The sequence below is a fragment of the Hermetia illucens genome, chromosome 5 (assembly GCF_905115235.1).
Source record: "Hermetia illucens chromosome 5, iHerIll2.2.curated.20191125, whole genome shotgun sequence".
Lineage (NCBI taxonomy): Eukaryota > Metazoa > Arthropoda > Insecta > Diptera > Stratiomyidae > Hermetia > Hermetia illucens.
In genome coordinates, this window is record NC_051853.1 from 40,455,370 (window position 1) to 40,480,799 (window position 25,430).

Below are 25,430 nucleotides of genomic sequence, written 5' to 3' on the forward strand. Positions count from 1 at the left end.
GTATGTGGGTAGTGATCTCTATTATATGTGAATGTAGCCAAATGGGAAGTTCACAATCCTTATTTTCAACTGCGAAGGATATTATGAATAATATATGCAGTATTTTGATTCATAATATTCAGATGCATGGGACCTTTACATCTGCGATTGATATCGGCCGCGTAGATAATAAGGATCACTTTTCTCTTAGCTCTACCATAATCTAGTAAGTCTATTCAATTTTCAAATACCTTATCTCATTTTTGAGCATGTACACTTTCTGTATGAACGCCTAAAAAGCCTGACATGCAAGAAAATTCTAGATATTGCCTATTGGCTACTTTCGTATAAAAACGAGAAATCTAGTAAGCAACTGTAACTCACTCAAGGGCGAAAGTAAAGAACTAGGATCAACGCAGAAGCCAACGAAGGCATGGAAGAAATCAACTATTTCGTGTATTGTTGAAGTTTTCACCATTTTTCGGAGATAACTTTTTGTCTGAGAGGACACTTGCCGCAGCATCCGGGACAATATTTTCTGACATTGAACACGCAAGAATTCTGCAGGCGGTCCACGTATTCCTGGAATGTTTCAAAGATGGATAAAAATTAGGAGTTCTGAATCAGGACTTTGAAGTAAACTTACCATCATTACACCCATGAGGGCAACCCAGATGAAGAAGCGCCCTTCTGACGATACCCATTGATATTTCATGGGCATGATCCCCCAATTTCAGAACACCTAGGTCCAATAAAAGTTCGCATATATTCAAACCAGCTTCCAACACCCTCAACGAGCAGACATTCGAGTCACGCTTGAATACGGAGAAAACTGAAAGCAAAACTACTTCATAATCGATACCCCCATCCCTGGTTATGTAGAACGATGATCCTGGTGCCTCTGATTCATCAGCTCCACTGTAGTCAATATGTGAGTCTGTGTGGGATCTAAGCATGTGACTTCTGAATCCTCCTCCACTGAGGCTTCCACCGTTGCTTAAGACGTCAAGTTGGGAGTCAATGGAACCCTTTAAGAGATAGACGGGACAAAATCTTTTATGTGATTTAGAATATTTTTATAATTTAATCTTGAGATTTATATATATTTTTGTCCTATGGTAAACATAAATCAACGACTTTTTGTGTGAGATAAATCACAGGTTGAAGCTATGGGAGCGTTGAGAGTTGTTGACAACAGAATTGATTAAACATTCGCTGAACGAGTGTCGATTCGCTATGTAGTTTCTAATTGTGAAATCTTGGATCGTAGTAAAACAACTACTTGTCAACCTTTTTGTCTAAAGTGATATATCCTTGGCTGACAGCAATTTAATTCTGGAGACTGGAATCTGCAGACGCTCAAACAAACTGCTGCTATACCCTGCTTGTAGCAGTCAGTCAGGATGTGATTTAGGTTAGGCTATATAAGGAGACAAGTTCCCACATGACTTCTGCTTGGTGATTGTTCAAAACTGTCCCTTGGTAGGTTAATAAAGTCAGGGACCGGGTAGGGAGTAGGCTCGTCTGACTTGCGAAGATCTATTTGACTGCTGGTAGTATTTTGGTAGCAAGCACCGGTGGATGAACGAACTGAAGCAACAGTTTGAGGATTATCTTTCTTGCACCAGGTGTTAACAGGACTCCAAGTAAAGATGGAACATCAAACAAAGGCGGTTTCGTGGGAAAGCTCGACGTAGAGAATGCGGACTCTGAATACCACTTTCAGCTTTATTTAAGACAAAAAAAAGATGTTAAGAGGAAAGAAGGTTATTAAGAATGAGCTGCAGCCGTCATTCACATCATAGTGAGTACAAGCCGCAGTGCCCTGTGCTAAAACTAATGACGATGAAGACATCTATCGTTTTGTAGCCCCAAAAAGATTGGCAAATGCAGATAGAGATTAGCAGCATTGTTTGCCTACGTTGACATCGTCCACATCAGTGCTTCCCCAGGAAGCAAATACAGGAACGGACGCCAATCGTGGTGACTGTGAACTGGAGCGGAAATGTAGGTCCAGGTGATTTTACGTGAGCACCTGCAGTGTAGGCATAATCCCCCGGTCCGCTTTGCCATGACTGGCACAGCGGTACTAGTTTATACTGAGTACAGGCTCAACATTTATGCTAGCAGATGCGATGCCTATCTAACACCTCTGGAGTAACTAAGGGTGCTGACTTATACCTGACTTATACAGCGCTACTCCATGCTTCAGATCACAAGCAGTTCGATATGGGCACAACCACGAACTCTATCAGGAGACCAAATGCAAATAACCGGGCCGAGAGCATAGCGTCGAGTAATTCTCATAGAACATATGTTCTCAGAGGGTCATTCCGGTTTCTCGTGCAAGAACCACTTCAGATCAGTCCCATGTAGACTCGGATCTGATCACCTTCTTCGAACATGAACGCGGTAAAAATGGCTATAAACCTCTCTATTTTGGTAGTCCACACACTGAATATGGTATTGCCATTGCCATCTCAGAGAGTTTCTGTGATGCCATTAAAGACGTTGAACGATTTGATGATCGGCTGATGAAGCTCACCATTATATCAGCTGATCGCACTATTCACTTCCTCACCGCGTACGCACCACAGACAGGTCGACCTGATGCCGAGAAAGATGCTTTCTGGCAACTTCTCGTTGAAAAGACTTGTCACCTGCCTGCTGACGACTATATTATCATTCCCGGCGATCTTTCCATCTGTCAGCGCAACTGAAGTCGCGGAGGCAATAAAACGAATGAAATCGGGAAAAGCCACAGTACCTGACGACATCGCATGTGAGCTCTGGAAAGCGACGAGCTGGGACCCAACACTGTGGCTCAGTGAATTCTTTAATCGGGTTATTCAGGGAAGAAGAACACCATCTGACTGGCAAGAAAGTACTACTGTTCCAATATGGAAAAAGAAAGGTAGTCCAGCAGAATGTTCAAATTACCATCCGATCACGTTACTTTCCCATAATGAAGATTTTTGAACGTATTCTTGACAATCGTATTCGCGAAATCATTGAAATAACTGTGAATCAAGTCGGATTTGTCAAAAACTGCGGAACTACTGACGCAATACACGCTGCGCGGTTTCTCATGGAGAAACACCGTGAGGAGCATCGCCCTCTTTACATTGCATTTCTGGATCTAGAGAAAGCGTTTGACCGTATGCCACACGAACTCATCTGGATAATACTTAGTGCCAGAAGAACTCGTGCGCTGGGTTCAATTGCTCTACCGCGGTCCGGAAAGTAAAGTTCGAAGTATGGCGGGTGTATCAAAACTGCTTCGTGTCTCTGTTGGTGTTCATCAAGGAACCGCCCTCTTACTAATCCTCTTTGTTCTTGTTATGGATACCATCACACGGGAAAACCAACGTCCAGCGCCCTACACACTGCTTTATGCAGATGATGTTCTCCTAGCATTTGATAGCAAAAATGATCTGCCAGTGGCAGTGATCTGCCCAAAACTGAGCGATTTAAATGCCTCAGGTAAACGCTATCAGCCAATGGAGAGCTGCGTTATGAAATTGCTTCACGCATTAACGCAACCTGGATGAAGTGGCGTTCCACAACTGGTGTCCTTTGTGATCGACGTATCAACGAACGTCTCAAATCTAAAATTTACCGCAATGTTGTCCGTCCAGTCGCTCTCTATGGTTCTGAGTGTTGGCCGACCATAAAAGACAATGAACGGCGTCTCGCGGTAATGGAGACGAAGATGCTACGTTGGACTAGTGGCGTGACATGTTTTGATCACATCCGAAATGAGGATATCCGCGATCGTTATGGAGTTGCACCGATCGTGGAAAAGTTGCGAGAGAGGCGTCTTCGATGGTATGGTCAGGCAATTCGTGCTAACTAGAATTCACTTGCCAAGATTGGTCTGAACATCGAAATCGATGGTAAACGACCAAAAGGCAGGCCAAAACAACGGTGGCTTGATACGCTGGATGGGGATTTAAAAGCCTCGAGATTACACCCAGATCAGGCATTCGACAGAACCAAATGGCGTAACCGATTGGAACCAGCCGACCCCGCTTGTGAACGGGAGAAAGGATGAAGAAAAAGAAAAAGAATCCCAATCGACATATTTGAAGAGAGCATGGTCTCTTCGACAATAAGCGCAGAATAAGTGACTTGCGATTAGAACGAAGCCAGAGACTACACTGGCAGCGCAGTTGGAAAGAGTTCTCGAAGAGTTTGCGCGGAAGCTTCCTTTGATATTCCCTTTACTGCTTTGGATCGGATGATTTTTCGAATTGTTGTCCTTGATGCAGCTGCAGGTCGGAGGACCTAGAACAGGTGTTTCACCATTTCTCTAGATTTGAGGTTGAAAAAAGGAGGCCGAACGACGTGGCTTCGTTATTATAGCCCACCCTGCTTCTTACGCCTATTTTCTGATTTTCGCAACTACCCCTCCCGTAAGAGAAGGGTCGCGTGTATTTGACACGTGATAGGAAGCAGAGGTCATATATGTGACACAACACAGGAAACTACTTTCAACTGTTAGTTCTTACGAATCACGCTTATGATACGAAATTGCAGCAGAGATTAGTACTAAAAGTCGGCATTTAATGGCATATACTCGTTGAAACTAAGCCAAGAATGGTTGACATTCAGACATTATTGATTAGGCTGACCCTGACCAATGTGATAGGTTAGATAAAAGCAGCAGGATTACTTTTGAGACCATTCAATATCAACAACGGTCTAAGACAAGGGGATGCTCTATCATGCGTCCTCTTTAACCTGGCCCTCGAGAAAGTGATTCGCGATACTGATGTAAATGCGAGAGGCACCACCCTCTTCAAGTCCACCCAACTACTGGCCTATGCTGACGATATCGACATCATAGGAAGAACATCCCGAGATGTACAGTCTACCTTCATCCAGATTGAGCGGGCGGCGATTAGCGTGAGATCTTGGGCTGCACATTAATGAAGGCAAGACGAAGTATATGGGGGCGGCGTCAGCGCTAAAACCAAAAGAACGAACAACATCGAATCGCACTAGCCAAACGAAAATAAAGAAGATAGGAGACTACAACTTTGAGACGGTTGATAATTTCTCCTATCTAGGGGCGAAAATCATGACCGATAACAGCTATGACGATAAAATCCGCGCACGGTTGTTGGCAGCCAACAGAGCCTGTTTCAGCTTACAAAAACTGTTTCGCTCGAAACGTCTCACCATAGAGTCAAAGCTCATACTGTACAAGACTATGATCTTGCCAGTCCTTACGTATTCCTCGGAGACTTGGGTTCTTAGCAAAGAAAACTGCGAACTCTTGGCCGCCTTCGAGAGAAGAATCCTCCGAAGAATCTTCCGTTCATCCTCTCTACATGAGGATGAACAATTCCGTAGCCTACATAACGACGAAATCTATGAGCAATACCACGACCATCAGGTTGCGGATAATATCCGGCTCAACATGTTGCGGTGGGCGGGTCACTTAATCCGTATAGATGAGGATGATCCAGCCAGGAAAGTCTATAAGGGCAATATCTATGGTAGAAAAAGAAGACGAGGCAGACCCTGCCTGAGATGGAGCGATGGCGTAGGTCAGGACGCCAGACAGCTTTTAGAGATATCGAATTGGTAGACCTCGGCGCAAAACCGGGGTGTCTGGAGTTCCTTATTAAGGCAGTCCTAGACGGGATACCGGTTGTAGCGTCATTGATGATGATGAAGGGTGCCTGTCAAAACTGTATTGAGGATCATTCAATGGATATTAGTTCTAAATAAATTTTACAAGTTTCAAAGTAGTAATTTAGTTAGCCGGACATACTCGGGATAAGGATTTATTTATGAAAGATAAAAACCAGTAATTCCAGGGAGGTCAGTTACTCCTTTTTTCCGTTGTGCGGTTTCCACATTCAGTATCAGGTTATTGTTCTCAATGGGCTCACATCGTTGCTTTTGCGAAACCACCCACATATAGAACTACAGATACGCATCTGCGTAATTGGGTAATGATCCTCAAGGCAGCGTAGATGGTAGTCTTGGAATATCTATCTCTGAAATGTGGATGTTTTCACCTACCTGTCGTTTCAAATAATCCGGAGATGGAGTCGGTGTATGCTCAGTTACAGTGATGATTGGATTCCTCGTGAAGAATGTAGTTTTCATCCCAGTCGACTGCGACGTTCTCATCGGCTTTTGAGGTTCAACGTATCTGTAAAATCTTAATAATGTTGGGTCGATGTTATATGAAAGAGTGTTTGGTGCACAGGGAATGATTTACAAATTCATACACAAATTGACGGCATAATAATCGCGATCAGGGAAAGCGGCAACAGAAACGAAAACTTCAAAGGAGAAAATAAAACAGGTAAGTGCAATATACAATATAGATACGAAAAGTGAGAAGGGAAATAGTTGAGTGCCCTATTCCCTACTTGAATACTTCAAGAATAGGAACCCACAGAGTATAATATTGAGCCAGCAGCAGGATAGTTAAAAGTGTGAAAGTAGCGATTTTTTTTTACAGGGTGGTGGTGCATATTACGAGGGATGCAAGACTTACCCGCTATCTAGAAGACAGCTGGGGAAAAGAGTAGAAGGAAATTTACAATTAAGAATTTAGATAAGATCGTTGCATTCATATTTGTACAGAAAAGAGTGTATAGCGTGAGACGTGTCGAAGGAAGGAGCGCAGCAGACATCGAGTATCATTTCCATCAATTCATTTCACAATTTGTGATTTCAGCATCCATTACATGTGAGTGAGGTACATATCTTGCCATGAGGGTATCAGTTGATAGGGTACTTACCTTAAACTGGGCATACTCTTTCCTTTGATGAGATTGCTGGTAGGTTCACGGGATATCATAGATGCTGAGCGCGACAATTTCTTTTCGCCAGTGTCTAGGCTGCGATGATAATCCTAACATAAGGGACATTTCGTTGTACATTAATTTTTTGAGATATATACATATTTATATTACAGCATGTTGCAAGGACTTCCCATTGGCACCAGTGTCCAGGCCAACTTTTTCTAGTGCTCTGTCTGATTTCGAAAACATTTTCGTCTCTACAAAGGCTCTAATATCAGCCATTTTCACGCGTTTCTTCTTCTCACTGCCTCGTCGTCCAGTGGTTGAACTACTATCATCTGATTTCCCAATGGGATTAAATGGAGAATCTTGACAATAGCAAATAAATATCTATGTGGGAATCTTTCAATTCCGTTCTATATGTTACCTGTGAGTAGGGCTGCTATAGGGGGTTCTGGAATCTCAATATAGTCTTTTGTTACTGAGCTTCCACTTGGACTATCTCGGCTGTTACTGCCAGGTCCTTGATACAGTGAAATTTCAATTTGAGGTATTGGCAATGAATTTGATCTCTTCCGGGGCTGCTGTTGGGGGATTATAGTCTCTTCGCTGATGTCACGTAGCCTGAAATACAGAATGTTGTCGTTGTTGAATACAATTAATATCGGTCATAAAAAGTATATTTTTGCCAAGGTCATAGAATGATGATAAAGGTTACAAGGAATTTTATTGACACTATGGCAGATTTGTTTCAGTTTTACTTGCACTGGTTTCCATGTACCTGTTATATAAAAAGTGTAGGCTCCAATAAACCCCCTCTTCTTGCCAGTGCGAGATAAACAGACAACGCAAGACAGCGACATCCATGAATGTAGCCGCTGCCACATCATACTTCCTGTAGACTGGACTCTTTGGGTCAGCATCGGTTGAATCCTTTTCTGTAGAAGAACTCGTCTTTATTTGTTCCGTTTTTGGTTTACTAGCTGTCTTCTCCAGTATTTTTTCATGGTCAAAGTCAAATCGAGTGGGATATTGCGAAGCCTGCTGTGTATGAATAGATTGTTTACTTCCTCGGCGACTTTGAGATTTCTGTAGCAAGCTGGCATCGGCCTGGAAATAGATTTATATGGTTTTATTATTTGTATTATTGGTATCCACATGAAGGCTTAGACGAATGACCGGTTGAAAAGCTTACAGTATAGAAGGATGGGTCCATTAGGAGAGGTCCTGCTGGCAGACGGAATATAACCACACGTTCCTCATCGAGGCTTGATGCTTCCTCAGGAATTGTTTCAGGGAACATAAAATCTTTTGGGGAAGATACCCAGGAGCACTGAAAGGTTTGTAGGTTAGGTGAAGTCATTATCAAAGAGGTGGATTGACTACAAGATTATAGTGGAAAACTCACAAAGAAAAGTTGCTTTGAAAGAAATAAAGGAACCCTACTTTTAGAAAAAGAGTTAAAAAATACTAACTTCTTCTTCATGCTTGGGTGTATCTGAAAATGAGATACTTTGCGGTGAGTCTGCAGTTGGCGACATTGCATTTGGATCAGATTGATTTCCTAAAATGACTCAAATGAGTAAATTAAATTAGGTAATCATATTACGATCTTTTCGCTACTTACTTGGTGGAAAAACATCTGATGACTCCCTAGGGCTCGGAGGACTTAATAGATTTCGGGCTTTCGGCTTGACCGGTGCAATAAAACAAGGGGCTCCGGGAGCTCGATACTCCCACATACCTTGCCATAGTTTGATACCATTTTCTAGTCGAAAATTCTGGAAGTCCGATTCTTTAAGGTGGTGTACAATTGGCGCAAATATGTATACAAAAAGCTAAAAATTAAATCGTTTAGTGTATATTGATTTTATATGGATGACATTTGTATTTACTGTAATCGTTGGCACAGAAAAGAGGTACTGGTTAGTTCTGTTGGTTGGGTCTTTCAGAGCAGGAAAATCTTCGGCTTCAGCATCAGCACACTCCTCTGAAGCATATAGGAGAATCCATTGCATTGTATACAGCAATTTCACTTCGGCTGCACCAAGCGCTTGAAGATCCTTCACCCTGAAAATGTTTATTAAAATTCAAAATGTAAAGGGTAGCATTTTCCAAAGATTTTCTTTTAAACATTCTTTTGTTATTATCAGGATCCTTCTAATCAGCGAAAAGATTGTAAATTAAGGCTTGCGACTAATTTATATATAGCCATTAATCAATATTGGTTAGTTTTCTTAATGAATTAATATATTATAATTGTTTGGATTGATAAAAATTTTTTAGATAGGTAGTTTTCACTTCTTTGATAGATATTCCTAGGTATCAACGAATATTTGGCATACCGGTGTGTCACAAGGTTAGTTGCTAATAATTTCGATGAGATGGTGATGAATAAAGTTTTGAATATCGAGTCAGTTTGCTACTTCTTCGTCTGGATCTGTTGTCTCTAGGACACCTGCCTACTCAAAGCGATTCCGAGCAATTTTTATTATATATGTACCATTAAGCTCGGGGAGGTGGATCATGCTGTTGCTTAACGTGAAAATAACATAGAAGGATATCATGCTATCCATTGTTTAACGCTTACAACAATACGATGTCGAAAGTCCTGCGGGGTCGTATATGTCTCGTCAGCAAAGGAAAATGAAGTCCTCTGGATTCAAGTGAAATGATGACGTTACGTTTGACGTTGAAGCTTCTTCTCCGTAAGATAGGATCCTAGCAATTTGTGAGCTTTCGTAGTTAGTGATTGCTTAACTTTATATACGGAAGTATCCTATATGAGGCATGTATAAAAATGGCTGAGCAATACTTTCTTACTTTAAAGGTGCTGTTTACTTTTTCGATTTTGTGTTTTTTGTTGGGATGATTTTTTATCAACTATTACTAAAATGTTGATAACAGAAACTTTTTGAACTTAAGAGACTGAACGGTGTTATACGTACCGAAATTGTATCTTCCTTCTCGACCATGTTTGAGATAACTATCCTTACCATTGTGTCAATGGGAAAGTGGGGCAAATGAACCTTCCTTTACTAGAGCAACCGAGATTTCATTTCCCTCTACATAGCAGTGACCAAATAGGTGCATTTTATTCAATCTAGGAATAGAGTACAATCGGTTTCTACTTTCCTGAACCATTTTTGAAGTGGACTGCTCAACGCCCTCAGTGCAGCCTGCTCCTCAACTGCCGCCGCACCAATCGCGTAGACTTCACTCTGGAAGAACGTTGCATCTTGTTCCAAAGGGAAAAGCCACTTCCCGTTTTTAGTCGAGAGGTAGACCCCTGCGACCGAATCCTGTTCTGTTTTTCAACCATCGGTGTGGAAGGCTTTCGTAGAATCCGCTATGCATTCCTCTGGAATTTCCCAGTTTTCTGTATGGTCCACGATAATTTCATACAGATGTATGGAGATTCGGCAATCGGAAGGCGTTGGAAGAAATGGATTCAATTCTCCTAATAACTCTCCCAAGTCTCTGTGCCTCTCTTGTCGGTTGTTTTCCTTTAAAACTAGTAGAATTAGTCTATGAGCTGCTGTCAATGCAGTGCTTTGAATAAATATATCCAAAGGCTGCAAATTGAGGAATGCATCTACAGCTGCACTGGATGTTGTGCTCATGGCACCAGTAATATTCAGTCACACGGTTCCTTGCAGTGCGGCTAGTTTACAGTCAAAACTTTTTGTGTCTCACCTTTGCTTACCACGCTACGGGTGCATAAGCTAACATCGGCCTAAGGATGAGTCCCCATGTTGGGGTAAAGGTCCCTCTGCCTAGTCCATACGCTGTGGGAGCTGGTTTCATTTTTTCCTCTACATGTTTGTTCCAAGGGGTCTTTTTATCTTGAATGACTTCAAGATATTTCATTTCTTCGGAGAGTTGAAGGGCTCTACCACTCATCTCTGGTAGGAAAAGTTCATCCAGTTTTCTCCTTTTGGTAAATAATCACAGCGTGGTTTTATTTAGATCACTGAAAGTTCATGCCTGAGGCACCAACTGCCAATAAAATCAATGGCACGTTGTATATTTCCACACACCTTTCTGAGATCCTCATTAACAGCAAGCAGAGTTATGTCGTCAGCATAAGCTTGAGCATGTACTGGGAGATTTTGCAGGCAGCCTCATCGACTGACTATTCACAGCTTACTGCTCAGTTCGACACTAAGTAGTAATACTACATGAAACTGGGAGCCATTTTTTTCGAAACATTTAAGGTCTACTGTATTTTTTAGAAGAACTTTCTGTGGTTCCCATCCAGCAACTTTCCACTGACTTATGTATGTAGTTGACATTGAGGTCTTTCTGTGGTTTTATACAAGCGACAAGGATTTTGTTGCTGGTTTCCAATTCACCAATCGCGTTTTAGCATATTTTTTAGGAATAAGATCTTGAAGAGTAAGTTTTCAGTTGGGCAAGGTTTCTTCCTGCGAAAAGGGTGGACTGTGAAGGGTTATCACTTTTCACTTTGCTTTACTACAATTGAATTTGGGTAGGATGAGATCGGTAGGGTACTGGATAGTATCTAGGAGCTTAGTTTGATACCTGCATTCTTTGATGTGATAGAAAAGAATAAATTTACGCGAAAAGGACATTTTCCACCTGCCATAACTTCGTTAATAACAGTAGTATTTCTAGCAAAGTTTCCAATGTCGTCCTCTCCCGCATTGGAATTAATGTCAAAACTAACGCCCGCTTGGAAAACTATTGATCGAGACGTTTCATTGCATACATAATCATGTACTTGATTTCCCTACGGAAAAAATTTGGGTGAGAATGTCACCAGGATCTGAACCTAGTAAAGGACCCCATCTTCTAGTTGAACAGATACAGTACAGCAAAGCTGATTTCCTTGAGAACCAAGTTAAATTCTCACTTGTGGATAATGTCAAAGTATGTGCACGAAAACATGATGTCTATTTACTGTACAAGGATCTGGATGAAGTCATATCTAAAGTAGAAATATACATTTACTTAAGGAAGAATCCATAAGCTTTTGTAAGTTTGGGAAAGTCATACTCAAATCACCAGTGCAGAAGTTGTTGATTATCTAGAAAGTATGCAGTAAGTTCAGCGCATGAACCCTAGTGAGGAAAAATAGAGAAACAAACGCTAGGGGTGCAGTTTATTGGAAGCTTTTGGTTATTCAAAGTGATGTAAACACTTTTCCGAAAGGATATCAAAATCAGTTGCCCATCCAAGGTAACCTCAAAAAAAAACTTCTGATGCTTAAAACTAAACCCAAGGAGGACGTTAAGATGGTTTGTAAGCAATGGACGACTAAATGTTCATAGGCTTGCCTGTTGGCGCAAGCCCTACCCGGAGAGAGTTTTTCATATAAGGCAATGTATCATCAAAAATATGCGACGAGTCTATGCGAAGGAGATGCGCGTTCTCAAAAAGAGGTCTCAACTTTTTGTGGAGTAGTGAAGCGTCTAATCTTCTTTCGGTTGGTTCATGATTCAGAGGGCGGTAGGTAGGACAAACGAGCGAAGAAATTTCAAGCAATCTACCGAACCAAAAAAAAAAACTGTAAGGCACTCTGTTAAGAATGTAAATCCGCTTAGGAGCCTATAGAGTTATGATGGGACAATTCAGAGAGCGTTCATCTAAGTAAATCATATATCTGGCTTTTCCTCTCTTGCAGGAGATTTTGTCAGAATTTTCGTTGGAAATTTGCAATACAGTAAGAGACAATAAAGTTTGCCAATAATGCCCTTAAACTTGTAGTGAAATCTTGGCCGGACAGGTTATCATGGAGGAAACAATGAGTGGCGGAAGCACATACTACTACCTTAAGCTGGTAAAACTCTAAACATCTAAATGTTATGAAGGCATGTTGAAGCGCTTCTGGTGTTTTTAAGACTCAAGGAGGTTTTTCAGATCGGCAGTGTCGCATTCGCACAGTTAGATCGGCCGTTCATGCCTTCAAATTCGTTTATGGCTGGAAATTTACGAAAAACATATTTGGTTTGGCAGATCCAAGCCTAATACGATTGTCCCCCGCTATTCACTGCTAATGCCGATAGGTATTTACAAAAAAGAAAGTTCTTGTGTGGCATCGATGATGGATCCAAAAGGTACATTGTTTTTGTGGGTATCTCATAGATTTGTTGCATAAAATCATTTACAATGTTGCACTTAATTTTCCGGTTCAAGAAAAGGTCAGCGTCGTGGATTGCGGTGACGACACTGCATTGGCTTAAGGCTGTCTTTTGTCTTCAGGACGATCACAGATGGCATATAAAGTGACGAAGATATGTATATAAGATGTCTGCCTTTCCTTTATAAAAGAAAAAGAGAAGAGGAAAGATGAAACTAACAGGGAGTAGTAAACCCAGTGATGGCCGTTTTAGGGATTGAGCAAACGGAACCCTAACAACTGTCCCGTATTGGCAAATACCTTGGTCTAATACCACTAGTTGCATGAAAAAAAGGCGAATTAACCGAGCATCTTACCGCCTGAAAAACTGGCTACATACACTTTTAGGAACCAGTATAATAAGCAACTTTAAAAAAATCCGGAAACAAAACATCGACAAAAGCTCAGTAGTCTCAATAAACTACACCCAAGCATCGAATTTGCCTTGAAGATGAAAAAGGAAGAGAAACTGCCTTTTTTTGGATCTGCCATGTTCATCAGCACAAAGTCGCATCCTCTAACTACATGATCCTTCCCATATCCACAGAAATTGTGGTGAAAGAGGCGAAACAGATTTTGAATGTCACCAGACTGGACGGATACACCGACTAGACCATCAGCAGAAGAGGATTCTTCAACGGCACACATTCACCAACCTTATTCTTCATCAACAGCCCAAAAAGGAGTAAACCTTTAGAATTCAATCAAATTTCCCTTTCGCTGAAGCGAAAGCTGGGGAAATATGGGTTCGACGTCGTCTTCAGTAGCAAGAATAGCCTCTTCTGAGACGAAGGACTCAAATGGCCAATTATATATACACAAAATTTCCTGCACCAATTGCAACAAATATACATCGGATACACGAGAAGGAAAGTGGAAACATGTCTTGAAGAGGAGGTAAAGGAGGTAGAGTTTGCAAGAAAAAGCGATCGGCAGATTTAAGATCGAAGGTAGCAGAGTTTCTCATGACGAATCGCAGCATTTCCAAGGAGGACGTAAGATTACTGAAACACATAAGGGATATGATATGTCGAAAGTATGGGAATTCACACAACCCAGAAAGACGCTCTTCTGAACAGGGATCAAGACAATGGGTACTTTTTATTATTCAAATTGGACAACAGGCATACTCGAAGGGATAATTATATAACAGTGCTGTCGGCAAGACAAGTAATCACAGGAAAGGGATTAATGAAGATTCAATTATCCACAGGATATGTCAGGCTAAAAGGTAAGGACGGTTTTGTATTCCTTTTCTATTTCGAAATCTAGTACTGAGGGAGACGATAAATAGTCGCCAAAATGTATTATACTTATCTATCTATTTAAAGAATAAATATTTTTAGTACAGCAAAAGGAAAAGGTTTCTGAATTTTATTTCAATCATTAGTGTTTTTCTCAAAAGCTCTATAAACATTGCGCTAAAAGTGATGAAGATTACATCATCGAATTTGGTGCGAAGGAACCAGTTGAGGGGTTAGAGCTAATCCTATTTAGGGAAAGTGCATTGCTCTTGTGCAAACTGTAGGACCTATTTTAAATTTTAGGATGATATTTTAAAAAAAAATTACTGTAATGAAACGTGCTATAACATTTTCATCATCATCCACGGCGCAACAATCGGTATCCGGGCTAGGCCTGCCTTAGTAAGGAACTCCAGACACCCCGCTCTTGCGCCGAGGTCGACCAATCCGATATCCTTTAAAGCTGTCTGGCATGCTGACCTACGCCATCTCTCCATCTCAGACAGACTCGGCCTCGCCGTCTTTTTCTACCATAGATATTTCCCTTATAGACTTTCCGGGCTGCATTATCCTCAACCATATGGGTTAGATGGTCCGCCCACCGCCAACCTTTTGAGCAGGATATTAGCCACAACCTGACGGTCATGGTATAGATTTCTTCGTTACGTAGGCTACGGAATCGTCCATCTTTATGTAAGGATCCAAAAATTCTTCGAAGGATTCTTTTCTCGAACGCGGGCAAAAGATCGCAATTTTTCTTGGTAAGAACTCAGATCTCCGAAGAATATATAAGGACTGGCAAGATCACTGCCTTGTACAGTAAGACCCTATGGTGAGGCGTTTCGAGCGAAAAAGTTTTTGTAAGCTATCCCATACCTTGAGCAACAGTTGATGAACCGCTTAGTGTAGTGGTTCGCCTTCATATTTAACAAATACGGCTGTAATTCCATCCACTCCTGGCGACTTATGGTTTTTAAGCTGATGAATTGTACGGACCATTTCTTCTATGCGTGGTGGTGATAACATTTGTCTGTCATCTTCAGTTGGCGGGACCTCCAACTAACCGATATTTTGATTGTTGAACAGTTCATCAAAATACTCAACCCATCGTTCCAATATGCCCATCCTGTCGGAAATTAGGTTTCCTTCTTTGTCTCAGCATGATGAGCATCGAGGTGTATAAGACTTCATTCTGCTGACTTTTTAAAAATTGCTCGCCTGGTGCGGTTGCTCTCTTTACTTCTCGAGATTAAAAACCTCTTGGTTCGCCCGGCTGTGAAGTTGTGGCGCGGCAGGATTCGCAGCATTCGAAATTTATTTCGAATGTTGCGAGCGAATAGATGTCGCGGATCTATCCACTTTGCGTGGCACACCAATGGAGTGGAAGATCTCAGAAAAGTGTGCGATGAGTAATTTTGTTTTTTGAGACCTGTCACTAAAATTTAATTATTCAGTTGGACTGGAAAAAGATTAAAAGTTTTTAGATAGATATCAAGTTGGGAATTGAGGAGAGGAGTCTTTTTGAGTTCGTTGAATTAAATAGAATGTTAAGTGTACATTAATGAAAACAACATATGAATTGTTAATTTAAAAATATCTTAAATATTTATAAGGATTGTTGAAATGAGAAGTGGTGTTAATTACTTAACGGATTATTAACGTAACGGATTATGTGGCGCGGCAGGATTCGCAGCATTCGAAATTTATTTCGAATGTTGCGAGCGAATAGATGTCGCGGATCTATCCACTTTGCGTGGCACACCAATGGAGTGGAAGATCTCAGAAAAGTGTGCGATGAGTAATTTTGTTTTTTGAGACCTGTCACTAAAATTTAATTATTCAGTTGGACTGGAAAAAGATTAAAAGTTTTTAGATAGATATCAAGTTGGGAATTGAGGAGAGGAGTCTTTTTGAGTTCGTTGAATTAAATAGAATGTTAAGTTTACATTAATGAAAACAACATATGAATTGTTAATTTAAAAATATCTTAAATATTTATAAGGATTGTTGAAATGAGAAGTGGTGTTAATTACTTAACGGATTATTAAAATAAAAAAAGTAATTGGATTACTTAAAAGTCGCTTCTTTGCTCGTGAAAAGTCTCTGTGCGTGCTTGCGTTTTTTGAGACTGCAACATTACTTGGTATGCAGCATTCTTTCATTCCGTTACTAGCTTACATTCATCAAATCAGCCGTTGCCACTTTTCTTGGGGCTGGGGCCAACCATGTTTGCGCCGTCTCAATGATAACGCCCTTCAGGTGGTTGTGAAGATCATTGGCTGATGATTCATCTCCAAGACATCTGTTAGCTGCGGTTATTGCGGCATCCATTTCACCCTTATAGGTGTTACGGAGGGCTGTGCTTTGAATGACTTCAGTGTTCACTCTCATCTGATTGTCAGAGGAGATTGTCGGCGATGTTGTAATTCGTGCCTGGAGCACTATGCAACGAGATAGTGATCCGAGTCCGAATCCGAATGGCGGCGTTCAATCAACATGTGGTTAATTTGGTTGAAAGTGATCTCGTTTCGAGAGACCCACGTTTGTTAGTAGACCGCGCAAACCATTTGGCCTCGAGGGGTCGCTCAAATGCATCCTAAAAAGTATCCTTCTCTGACTCTCCAGTCTCCTCTATAGGGGCGTGAACATTAATGAGGCTTATATTCCTAAATTTGCCTCGCAAGCGTAGAGGGCATAGCCTCTCGCTTATGTGTTCAAAGCCTAGAACACAAAACTAAAACTATTAATGGAGGTATCCATGCAAACTCTAATTACCTGTTATGAAGTAAAGCTCCTGCACAATGCATTAGATGTGGTAAAGCCGCCTGAAGTAATCTCCATCGTGGGATCGACTTCAATGCCTCGGTTAACGACGGTGATAGGCCGAATTGTATATTCTGAACTAGGACCTTCTCGAAAGACTAAATTTAAACAATATTAATTGGGGAATATTATTACAGGAGTGACAAAGGAAACATACCTTGCAAGCTTCCTTCAATTCCTATATTGGAAAGAGATAAAGTTTAGATTTGACCAACAAATGTTCTCATAAAAATTGTGAATTGTGAAGAAAAGAACATACGAGAATTGTATATTGAAATGTATATACATACATTCATTCATATTTAAGTTATTTACAAAGAAAAACATCTAAAGTTGGACAATATTCAAGTTTTAAATTCAAAGCACAAAATTGAACAGGAAATTCTATGCAACATTTGGAGTTGAAATAATCAATCTTTTCTCGTTTCGTAACATAGGGAACTTACATGATGTCCTGGTGCATGTTGACAAAACTAGAGATTGCATGTATTACAATGTTTATAAGTCGGCACATTTTTACATGTGTGTGTAAGCAGGAGACAAATACAAACATGGAATTCACATAAATATTCACATTAATGATAGAAAAAAATAATTAATCTATTTTAACATTTCAGATTTTATGAAATAAACTTTTTATTTATTTTAATTGTATACCTAAGCTAGTGAATGTAGTTTATTTGTCTGGCGTTTATTTTAAATAATAAAATTTATTTTTAAACAAAATAAGTTGAGTGGAACAAACGGAAAACATTTCTGCATCTGTGTAGAAGTGAACATAATTATTGCTATTTGTATTTGTGAAGAAAGCATCTTTACAATTTTGCATGTGTTTTGACCCTTCACAATGTTTTTTTTTTACATAATTTAACGTCCCATTGGTTTATTCAAACATTTAGGTGATTAAACAACGTTCAGAGGACTTCAGATAAATGAAAACATTAATGCAACATTTATATACAGCTTAGATATATAATTCATTATTTGTTTGCCATTTATTCTATGTGACAATTATGATTTTGTAGATTCTGGGAGAAAATTATAAAAAACTGCATTCCGCATTGCTATATGTAGACTTGTTTTCTCCAGTTTAAAGTTCATACCATACAACTCGCTTCGTGTAATTTTCCAAGTTTTGGCCGAATAAAAGGAGCTATTTGACGCCAAAGGAATGTTTGAATTGGCACTGGTAATCCAAGGTCCTGTAAACCGTCGTCCATCGGGCCAACATCGAACGATTCTTGTGTCGGAGTTGCCATTTTAGTAAGTTGAAGTATTTACATGCTCTGTGAATGATTTATGAAATTAATCTATGATATATTAAGTTTCGGTACTTGATACTTATTTTGAATGATTATGGGACAGAACAGTTGATAATAATAACAGAAACAGTCTAGCTTGAACCTAACCTTGCATCGCACACTTAAGTTAAAGACCGTTATTGTACGCTAGGAGATAACGTGGTCGGTATTACTCTTACCCGTGATTATTATCCTCATTTGACTCAGGTGCTCATTCACAGCTAAATAGACGGAAGTTCAAACCTATAAGGTGGTGGTATTGGCCAACGGGGGCATCGAAGCACGAGAGAGTTAAGGAAGATCCTGTGTTCAAATGTTCAAAATGTTCTCTTGAGAAAAAGGGCCTCACAAGGACACTCAAGTAGACTGTACAGAGGAAAAAATATCTGAATTTCAGCTGACCATGCTTCACTGCAGGGGGAGATTAAGGCAGTCTACGACCAATCCAACTTCCTAACAACCAATGAATCAACACTAGCGCCGTAGTCTCAGCCGATTAAAATAAGTGAACAGTTGAAAAAATATGTCTACATACTATAGTATCCGGTACCTACGCTAATTAAGAAATCGCGTAAGTAGCCCTAAATAATACTTGAACTCAGGTAGAATATTTTCTTGTAAAAAACTCCTGACGGAGAATAACAATAAATTCTTCAAACTTTGTCTGCGATGACTGGACTCTGCTTACTTTCTGAAAACGCCGAAATCTTGTCGGCCTAAAGATATTTGGCAAAGAATTTAAATGTTTGGCAGCATATTTTGTTGGTTGTTAACTGCTTGCTGGCTCACTTCCCAACCAGAAAATTTCTTTAATTAAAGCTATTCAGTGTACAATAATTGATTCCAGACAGTTTTGGAATGAAAATGGTGACGTTCTTAATCAACGAATAAGGCATGCCATAACTAATTACTCCACGGAGAACATTCAGTAAGCAGATACACGCAAGCCTGACGAGAAAAGGGGATTTTCTCGGGGGCCTATAATAGAAGTTTCAACGAAAAAAAAGAATAATAGGGGCCTACATGAATCTCACCAAATATCCGTATCATTTTCACCCTAGGCTCTATTTTTCTGCATAATTTTCCTGCAGCCTGGATTTTTCTCCCCCGGCCCTAGCGACCCGGCATCTAATTCATTTGAACTAGAAATGAGACCGCTTGTAGTAGAAATCGTCAAATATTTAAGAATGCATTTCGACTCCAAAAAATTTGAATTCACGCCGGTGGCCGAGTATCTTTGCCAAGGAACCTGAGGCTTCTATAGTGGCATTATTATCGTGCCTTAAGAAGACGGATATGAAAACATTAATAGAGCTTTTAACAGAGCAATACGTAATGAATTATAACTTAAACAGAAGCGAGGGAGTTCGGGTTCAGCCAATGTGAAAAAGTGGGGAAGACTTTGTATTTCACCTACAGCAACCCGGCTTCATCAGACCTCAGACGAACGTACTTAGAAAAGTCTTTTTCAATGGATAATAAATTTGGAAATTGGCAGTTTGCCTTGGAAGATATTTTTTCGTTTTATTGCCTAAAAGTATCTAATTTAAAGAAATACGTATTTCGGGGACCAACTGTTCCCTTCTTCTGTGTTTTATCTTCTATTCTTGAATTCGAAAAACCCAAGTTCCGAAGCCACAGAAGGAGTCTCGGGCAGAATGGAATTTAAAACGACGAACCCGGCAACAACAACGGAATAACGATTTGCGGATTTTCTCATGCAACGCTCCCTGCACCGACCGAATGTTGCTGAGCAGCTAGCCGTTTCCCTGTCCCAGTATAGAACTGATGTAATAGCGTTGTAGGTGATTTTTTGGACCGGTTTCCTGGAGGATAGCTACTACTCCCTATATTATAGTGGCCATTCAGTAAACCATGTATTCGGAGTAGGTTTCCAAGTCACCCAAAAAATGAAACCTGCTTTTATCGACTTTGGAAACATAAGCTAACGGCTATGCACAAACATACTTGGTCCCTGTCGCAAGAAAAGTCGGTACAGCTGGTTTGACGATGAATGCAAGCTAGCAATGGAACAGAAAAAGGCTGCATACCGAGTAACCTTGCATTCTCAAAGAACGCGGGCACACGCAGAGACCTACCAAGAACTCCGTCGAATGGAGAAGCGACTTCACAGAAGGAAAAAGGAAGCCTAGGAGAACCAATAGGTCTATGAACTCGAAAAGTTCAGGGAGCAACCGCACCAGGCGCAGAAGTTTCACCAAAAAGTCAGCAGGATGAAGCCTTATACACTTTGATGATCATCTTGCCGAGTCAAAGAGGGAAATCTGATTTCCGACAGAATGGGCATATTAGAGCGATGGGTTGAGTATTTTGATGAACAACCAGAATATCGGCAAGTTGGAGGTCCCGCCAACTGAAGACGGCGGATAAATGCTGCCACCACCAAGCATAGAAGAAAAAATCCGTCCAATTCGCCGGCTTAAGAACCATATGTCGCCAGTAGCCGATGGAAATAGAGCCGAATTGGTTAAATATGGGGGCAACCAATTACACCAAGCGGTTCATCAACTTGTGCTCAAGGTGTGGAACAGCGAATCAATGCTTGGCGGCTGGCAACGAAGCATTATCTGTCTCATACATAAAAAAGGAGATATCACACAGTGCAGCAATTATAGAGGTATCACGCTGAGTACCATCTATACGATATTCTCCGCTATCTTGCTAGGCCAGAACATCTTGCCAGTCCTTATGTATTTCTGGGAGACTTGGATTCTTACCAAGAAAAATTACGATCTCTTGGCTACGTTCGAGGGAAGAATCCTCCGAAGAATTTATGGGCCACTAGGTTAGAATATATGATTCCGTAGCCTCTATAATGATGTAATTTATGAGCGATACCATGGTCATCTGGTTGTGGATAAAATCCGGCTCAGCTGGCTGCAGTGGGTGAATCGCTTAATTCGTATGGGTGAGGATGATCCAGTCCGAAAAGTCTATAAGGCAATATCTATGGTAGAAAAAGAAGAAAAGGCTGTGCACAGTGGCAAACAGCTGAAATCTACGGTCCTAAAGATCTCGGATGAAAAGATGAAATGGATGGTCTTTTGAAATGGGACAAATAAATAAAATATTTTCTGCATGAATCAACTATTGAATAAATGGCGGGTTTCAGGTATCTGAAAGGCAACATATAAGCCACGATAGAGTTACTCACAGGCTCCAGGCAGATCATTGAAGAAGCGGAAACAAGTATAGTTATTGAGCTTAAAAAACGGATAAATGGGTTGAAGAGCTCTTCATAAATAAAGTAAGAATAGGAGACCTTTCCATCGAGGATGTCTCTCATGGCTAGGTTGGCCTGAATTCATATTTAGACAATCTTCACCGATCCTCTTCAGTTGAAGAGTATTCTTCAATCTCCAGAAATGTGAGACAATCGGGTGGAGAGGAACATGAACTTCACGATGAAAATGAAAAGCGGCCATCGGCGATACTCTCAGTTAGACTTGAAATGAAGCCATCTGTCGTAGAGTAATTGTGGATTCATATCTTTTCTAAGTACTAAATATTTTGAAGATACTAATCTGTGTAAACATTGCCTTCAAATTCTGGATCCTATAGACAGATAGTATTAAATTAATCTGTTATAAACAGTGCATTGGATCGGTTTCAATTTGAGATACGATAGCTTGCTCACTGTTCACTGCTACCTGTCTCATTGCCAGAATGCTGAATTCTGCGTGATTATTTTTGCATTTTCAAAAACGAAACTTATTCACGTTCACTGATGGCCTCCAGTCTTTCATGATTCTTGCAAAACCTACGCATTGGCAGAGTGTTTTGCCAAATTCACACGATTGCCAAACCTCAAGAAGTTCCCGCAAATTCAAACATGTGGGCAGAGTATTTGGCTTTGTTTGCGTGGGTATGCAATCGCTTGCAACCGATGCAATCAAGTGTCGATTTTTTTGACACAAATCAAAGGAGATTTTCCGTTGGACCATAAGAGCAAGTAGCAAGTAGTGATGTTTTTGTTCCGAGCATGTGGATCCGGCATTATGCTAACTGACGGTTATCTTAATGGTCAAATGTCAGTCACATACCAACACACCTTGTTTCGGATGTCATCCAGATAGAGTGGCCTAAAGAAAACCTTGCTTCGTTCCCAAAAATCCTCCTAACCTTTCTAAACTGCCTATTTAATACCCAAGGTGGACTATTTAATACACAAGGTGGCCTATTTAATACAAAAGGTGAGGTAGTATTTTAGAAAATTCAGAAACTTAAGTTGCTGACATTTCGTCCTGCGCGTTACTTCTACCTAATTGTATCTTTAATAATAATAATCTTTGGAGCAATAATCCAGATTGATTCAGGGCCTCGAAATGTATTAGAGCACTTCATTCAAGACCGAAACGGTACACTACAGGATAGCCTGTAGGATTATTACCCTGATTTAACTCAGGTACTAATTCACAGCTGAGTCGACTGGTATCCGACATCAAATCACGATACAAATTCCACTGCCACCAGTGAGATTTGAACCATGACCTTCCTTACAACAGTCTTGTGCTCTAATCACTTAGCTATCCGGATACAATTGTATCTTTATTCCTTATAAACTTGCTCAAAATATTGGGTTGGGAAAAAGGAAATGTCGTATTTTGTCAATAGATGGCGACACTTAAACATATCTTGTGTTGTATTTATCGCATCAGGTCATATTATACGGCGATTTGAAGCCGACAATCTGCTACGTTTGAGTCTCAAGTTAAAGCGCGTCAAAGATGGAGTCCACCAAGCAAGAAATTCGTCATATTTTACGTTTTTACTACCTGAGAGGTAAAAATGCAACGATGGCCGAAAAAGTTTATGGGCCCCATATTGTAACGATTCGCACAGCACAGCGTTGATTCGATCGATTTCGTTCTGGTGCAGTGGATGTCGAAGATACACTCCGTACTGGTAGGCTAATCGTCGTAGAAACCGATAAAATCGTCGAAATCATCCAAGTAGACCGCATGTGAGCACTCGCTCGATTGGCCAAGAACTGGGTACTGACCATAAAACCGTTTGGAATCATTTGCAGAAGATTGAATTCCAAAAAAGCTGAATGTTTGGGTGCGACAAGAATTGACGCAAACAAATTTCTTGGACCGAATCAACGCCTGCGATGCACTGCTGAAACGGAACGAAGCGGATGGTGACTGATGATGAAAAGTGGATCACGTACGATAACCTCAAGCGAAAAAGATCATGGTCGAAGCGCGGCGAGCCGACCCAAACCTTCCCCAAGTCCGGATTGATGGGCAGTGAGGTTTCGCTGTGTGTTTGGTGGGATTGGAAGGGAATCATCCACTATGAGCTGCTCAACTATGGCCAGACCCTCAATTCGGTCCTTTACTATGAGCAACTTGACCGGATGAAGTAGGCGATTGACCAGAAGCGGGTAGAATTGGTCAATAAGGATGGTGTTGTGTTCCACCAGGGCGACGCTCGGCCTCACACATCTTTGATGACCTTCCAGAAGCTACAGGAGTTCGGATGGGATGTCCTATCGCACCCACCGTATAGCCCGGATATGGCACCAAGTGATTACCATCTCTTCCGGTCCATGCAAAACGCTCTTGCTGCTACTAAATTGGCCTTAAAAGAGACTTGCGAAAACTTGCCTTCTAAATGGCAACAAGTTTGCAAACAAAACGGGGCATATTTGATTTAAATCGGATAATTCTAAGTATGTTAAATAAAGCGTCAAATTTTGATCAGAAATACGACATTTATTTTTTCCCAACCCAATATCATTTTAATTAAAACCAACAACCACTGAAGGTTTTTTCGTAGTTGCATCCTACACGAGCAGGAAAGGCAATATTAAACGGTTGCATCTAAAGAATGAAGGAGTGATATTCCTTACCATTGTCTCTCTATGTCTCTGTGTACACACAAACACTTGTTGCCAAGTTCATAAAAGGAAACACAAGAGCGCATATTTCGTGCACATCCAACTATGTACATAGTAACAAGCCAGCAACAAGTGTCCTCAGCTGATAGCTTTATCAATGAACCTGCCCCTTATGTACTCAACGCAACAGATGCAAAGGACTCAACAGATGCTCTCCAGCTGATTTTCTTTTGTCAGGACGAATCTATAGTAATATCCATCTCGATGTATACAATTTCCTAGACGCAGACTCCAATTTTCTCAAATGATGTCAAGTGATGAAAATTCCACCATCTTGAAAGTACCAAAGTTATATAACCACACGAAGAAAAAACAGATTTCACTCAATAATCCTCTTCTTTTCCACTAACCAACACTGAAAATGCTTCCTGCTTCATTACCATAAACCACTTAATAACTTTCCATAACGCACAATTATTCGCTATACCCACGGAGCTCTGAGCAAATCGTCCTCATTGGCACACCCTTAGCGTTTCCGAGATGTTAAACTATCATCGACTGCGACTATTCCCACGCTTAATTTTCACACTTTATAAAAAGCCACGCTCATTTCATTTTGTTCGATGAATAAACTGATTATTACCTTCAAACAATAAAATATTTGTTTGCACATTTTCACACGAGACGAAGGAGTTTAGCACGCGAACAGGACGACGTCTACATCATGGCTGCCAGTTGGGTTCGTTGCTGAAAATAGCGAGTCCTTGTTACGGCAATTGGGGGTGGATGTAGTCATTTTTTCTCTATGATAGTCTCCAAGGAAAAATGTGGCTACAGAGTGTTTAGAGGATTCAAGGATATGAGCATTTAGGTTTTATCTAGGGAATACTAGGAAACTAAAAATCGAGTAAATATTTTTTGCAACAAAGGACAATACGCCTCAATTACCATAAATTTCTGCTCGTTTTTTTTGGCTTTTTTTCAACTGAAAAAATAGTACCAATCAATTCCTCTTTTTAGAATCCTTTTAATGAAAAACTATCTTTTCAAAATATCTGTTTCCATAGTAAAAAGCTACCAAATGTGTAATTTTTTTGCTTAGTATTCTGTATGGCTCTATTCGCCCCATTTTACTCTAGTAATCATGGCGGCCGGGGTGGATTCGTGACAACGCGAAAGTAAATCGCAACCGCTACGATAGGCCAGGATTCGAGAGTATCAGGTCACTGGAACCAAGGACGCAAAAGCGAAGAAACAGCTGAAGAAAGTTGAATGGCTACATGAAATGCTGCCGGCAGACGGTCA

The 25,430-nt window shown here is 40.6% G+C and overlaps 1 protein-coding gene across 1 annotated transcript in view; it reads right to left on the reverse strand.

Moving 5' to 3' along the window:
* LOC119657889 (protein unc-80 homolog) overlaps window positions 1-24,872 on the reverse strand; it is an 83,455-nt gene extending 58,583 nt beyond the window's left edge. Inside the window, exons 1-17 of the mRNA XM_038065031.1 lie at window positions 24,769-24,872; window positions 18,062-18,244; window positions 17,405-17,431; window positions 17,116-17,136; window positions 16,911-17,056; window positions 8,645-8,819; window positions 8,377-8,587; window positions 8,225-8,313; window positions 7,945-8,082; window positions 7,531-7,859; window positions 7,177-7,373; window positions 6,921-7,117; window positions 6,747-6,859; window positions 6,500-6,517; window positions 6,016-6,157; window positions 626-1,007; window positions 364-561 (exon numbers count right to left, since the gene is read on the reverse strand). Coding sequence (XP_037920959.1) covers window positions 364-561; window positions 626-1,007; window positions 6,016-6,157; window positions 6,500-6,517; window positions 6,747-6,859; window positions 6,921-7,117; window positions 7,177-7,373; window positions 7,531-7,859; window positions 7,945-8,082; window positions 8,225-8,313; window positions 8,377-8,587; window positions 8,645-8,819; window positions 16,911-17,056; window positions 17,116-17,136; window positions 17,405-17,431; window positions 18,062-18,217 — 2,539 coding nt within the window. The 5' untranslated portion in view covers window positions 18,218-18,244; window positions 24,769-24,872. The remainder of the gene's footprint in view (window positions 1-363; window positions 562-625; window positions 1,008-6,015; window positions 6,158-6,499; window positions 6,518-6,746; window positions 6,860-6,920; window positions 7,118-7,176; window positions 7,374-7,530; window positions 7,860-7,944; window positions 8,083-8,224; window positions 8,314-8,376; window positions 8,588-8,644; window positions 8,820-16,910; window positions 17,057-17,115; window positions 17,137-17,404; window positions 17,432-18,061; window positions 18,245-24,768) is intronic.
* Between the last annotated feature and the right edge of the window lie 558 nt (window positions 24,873-25,430).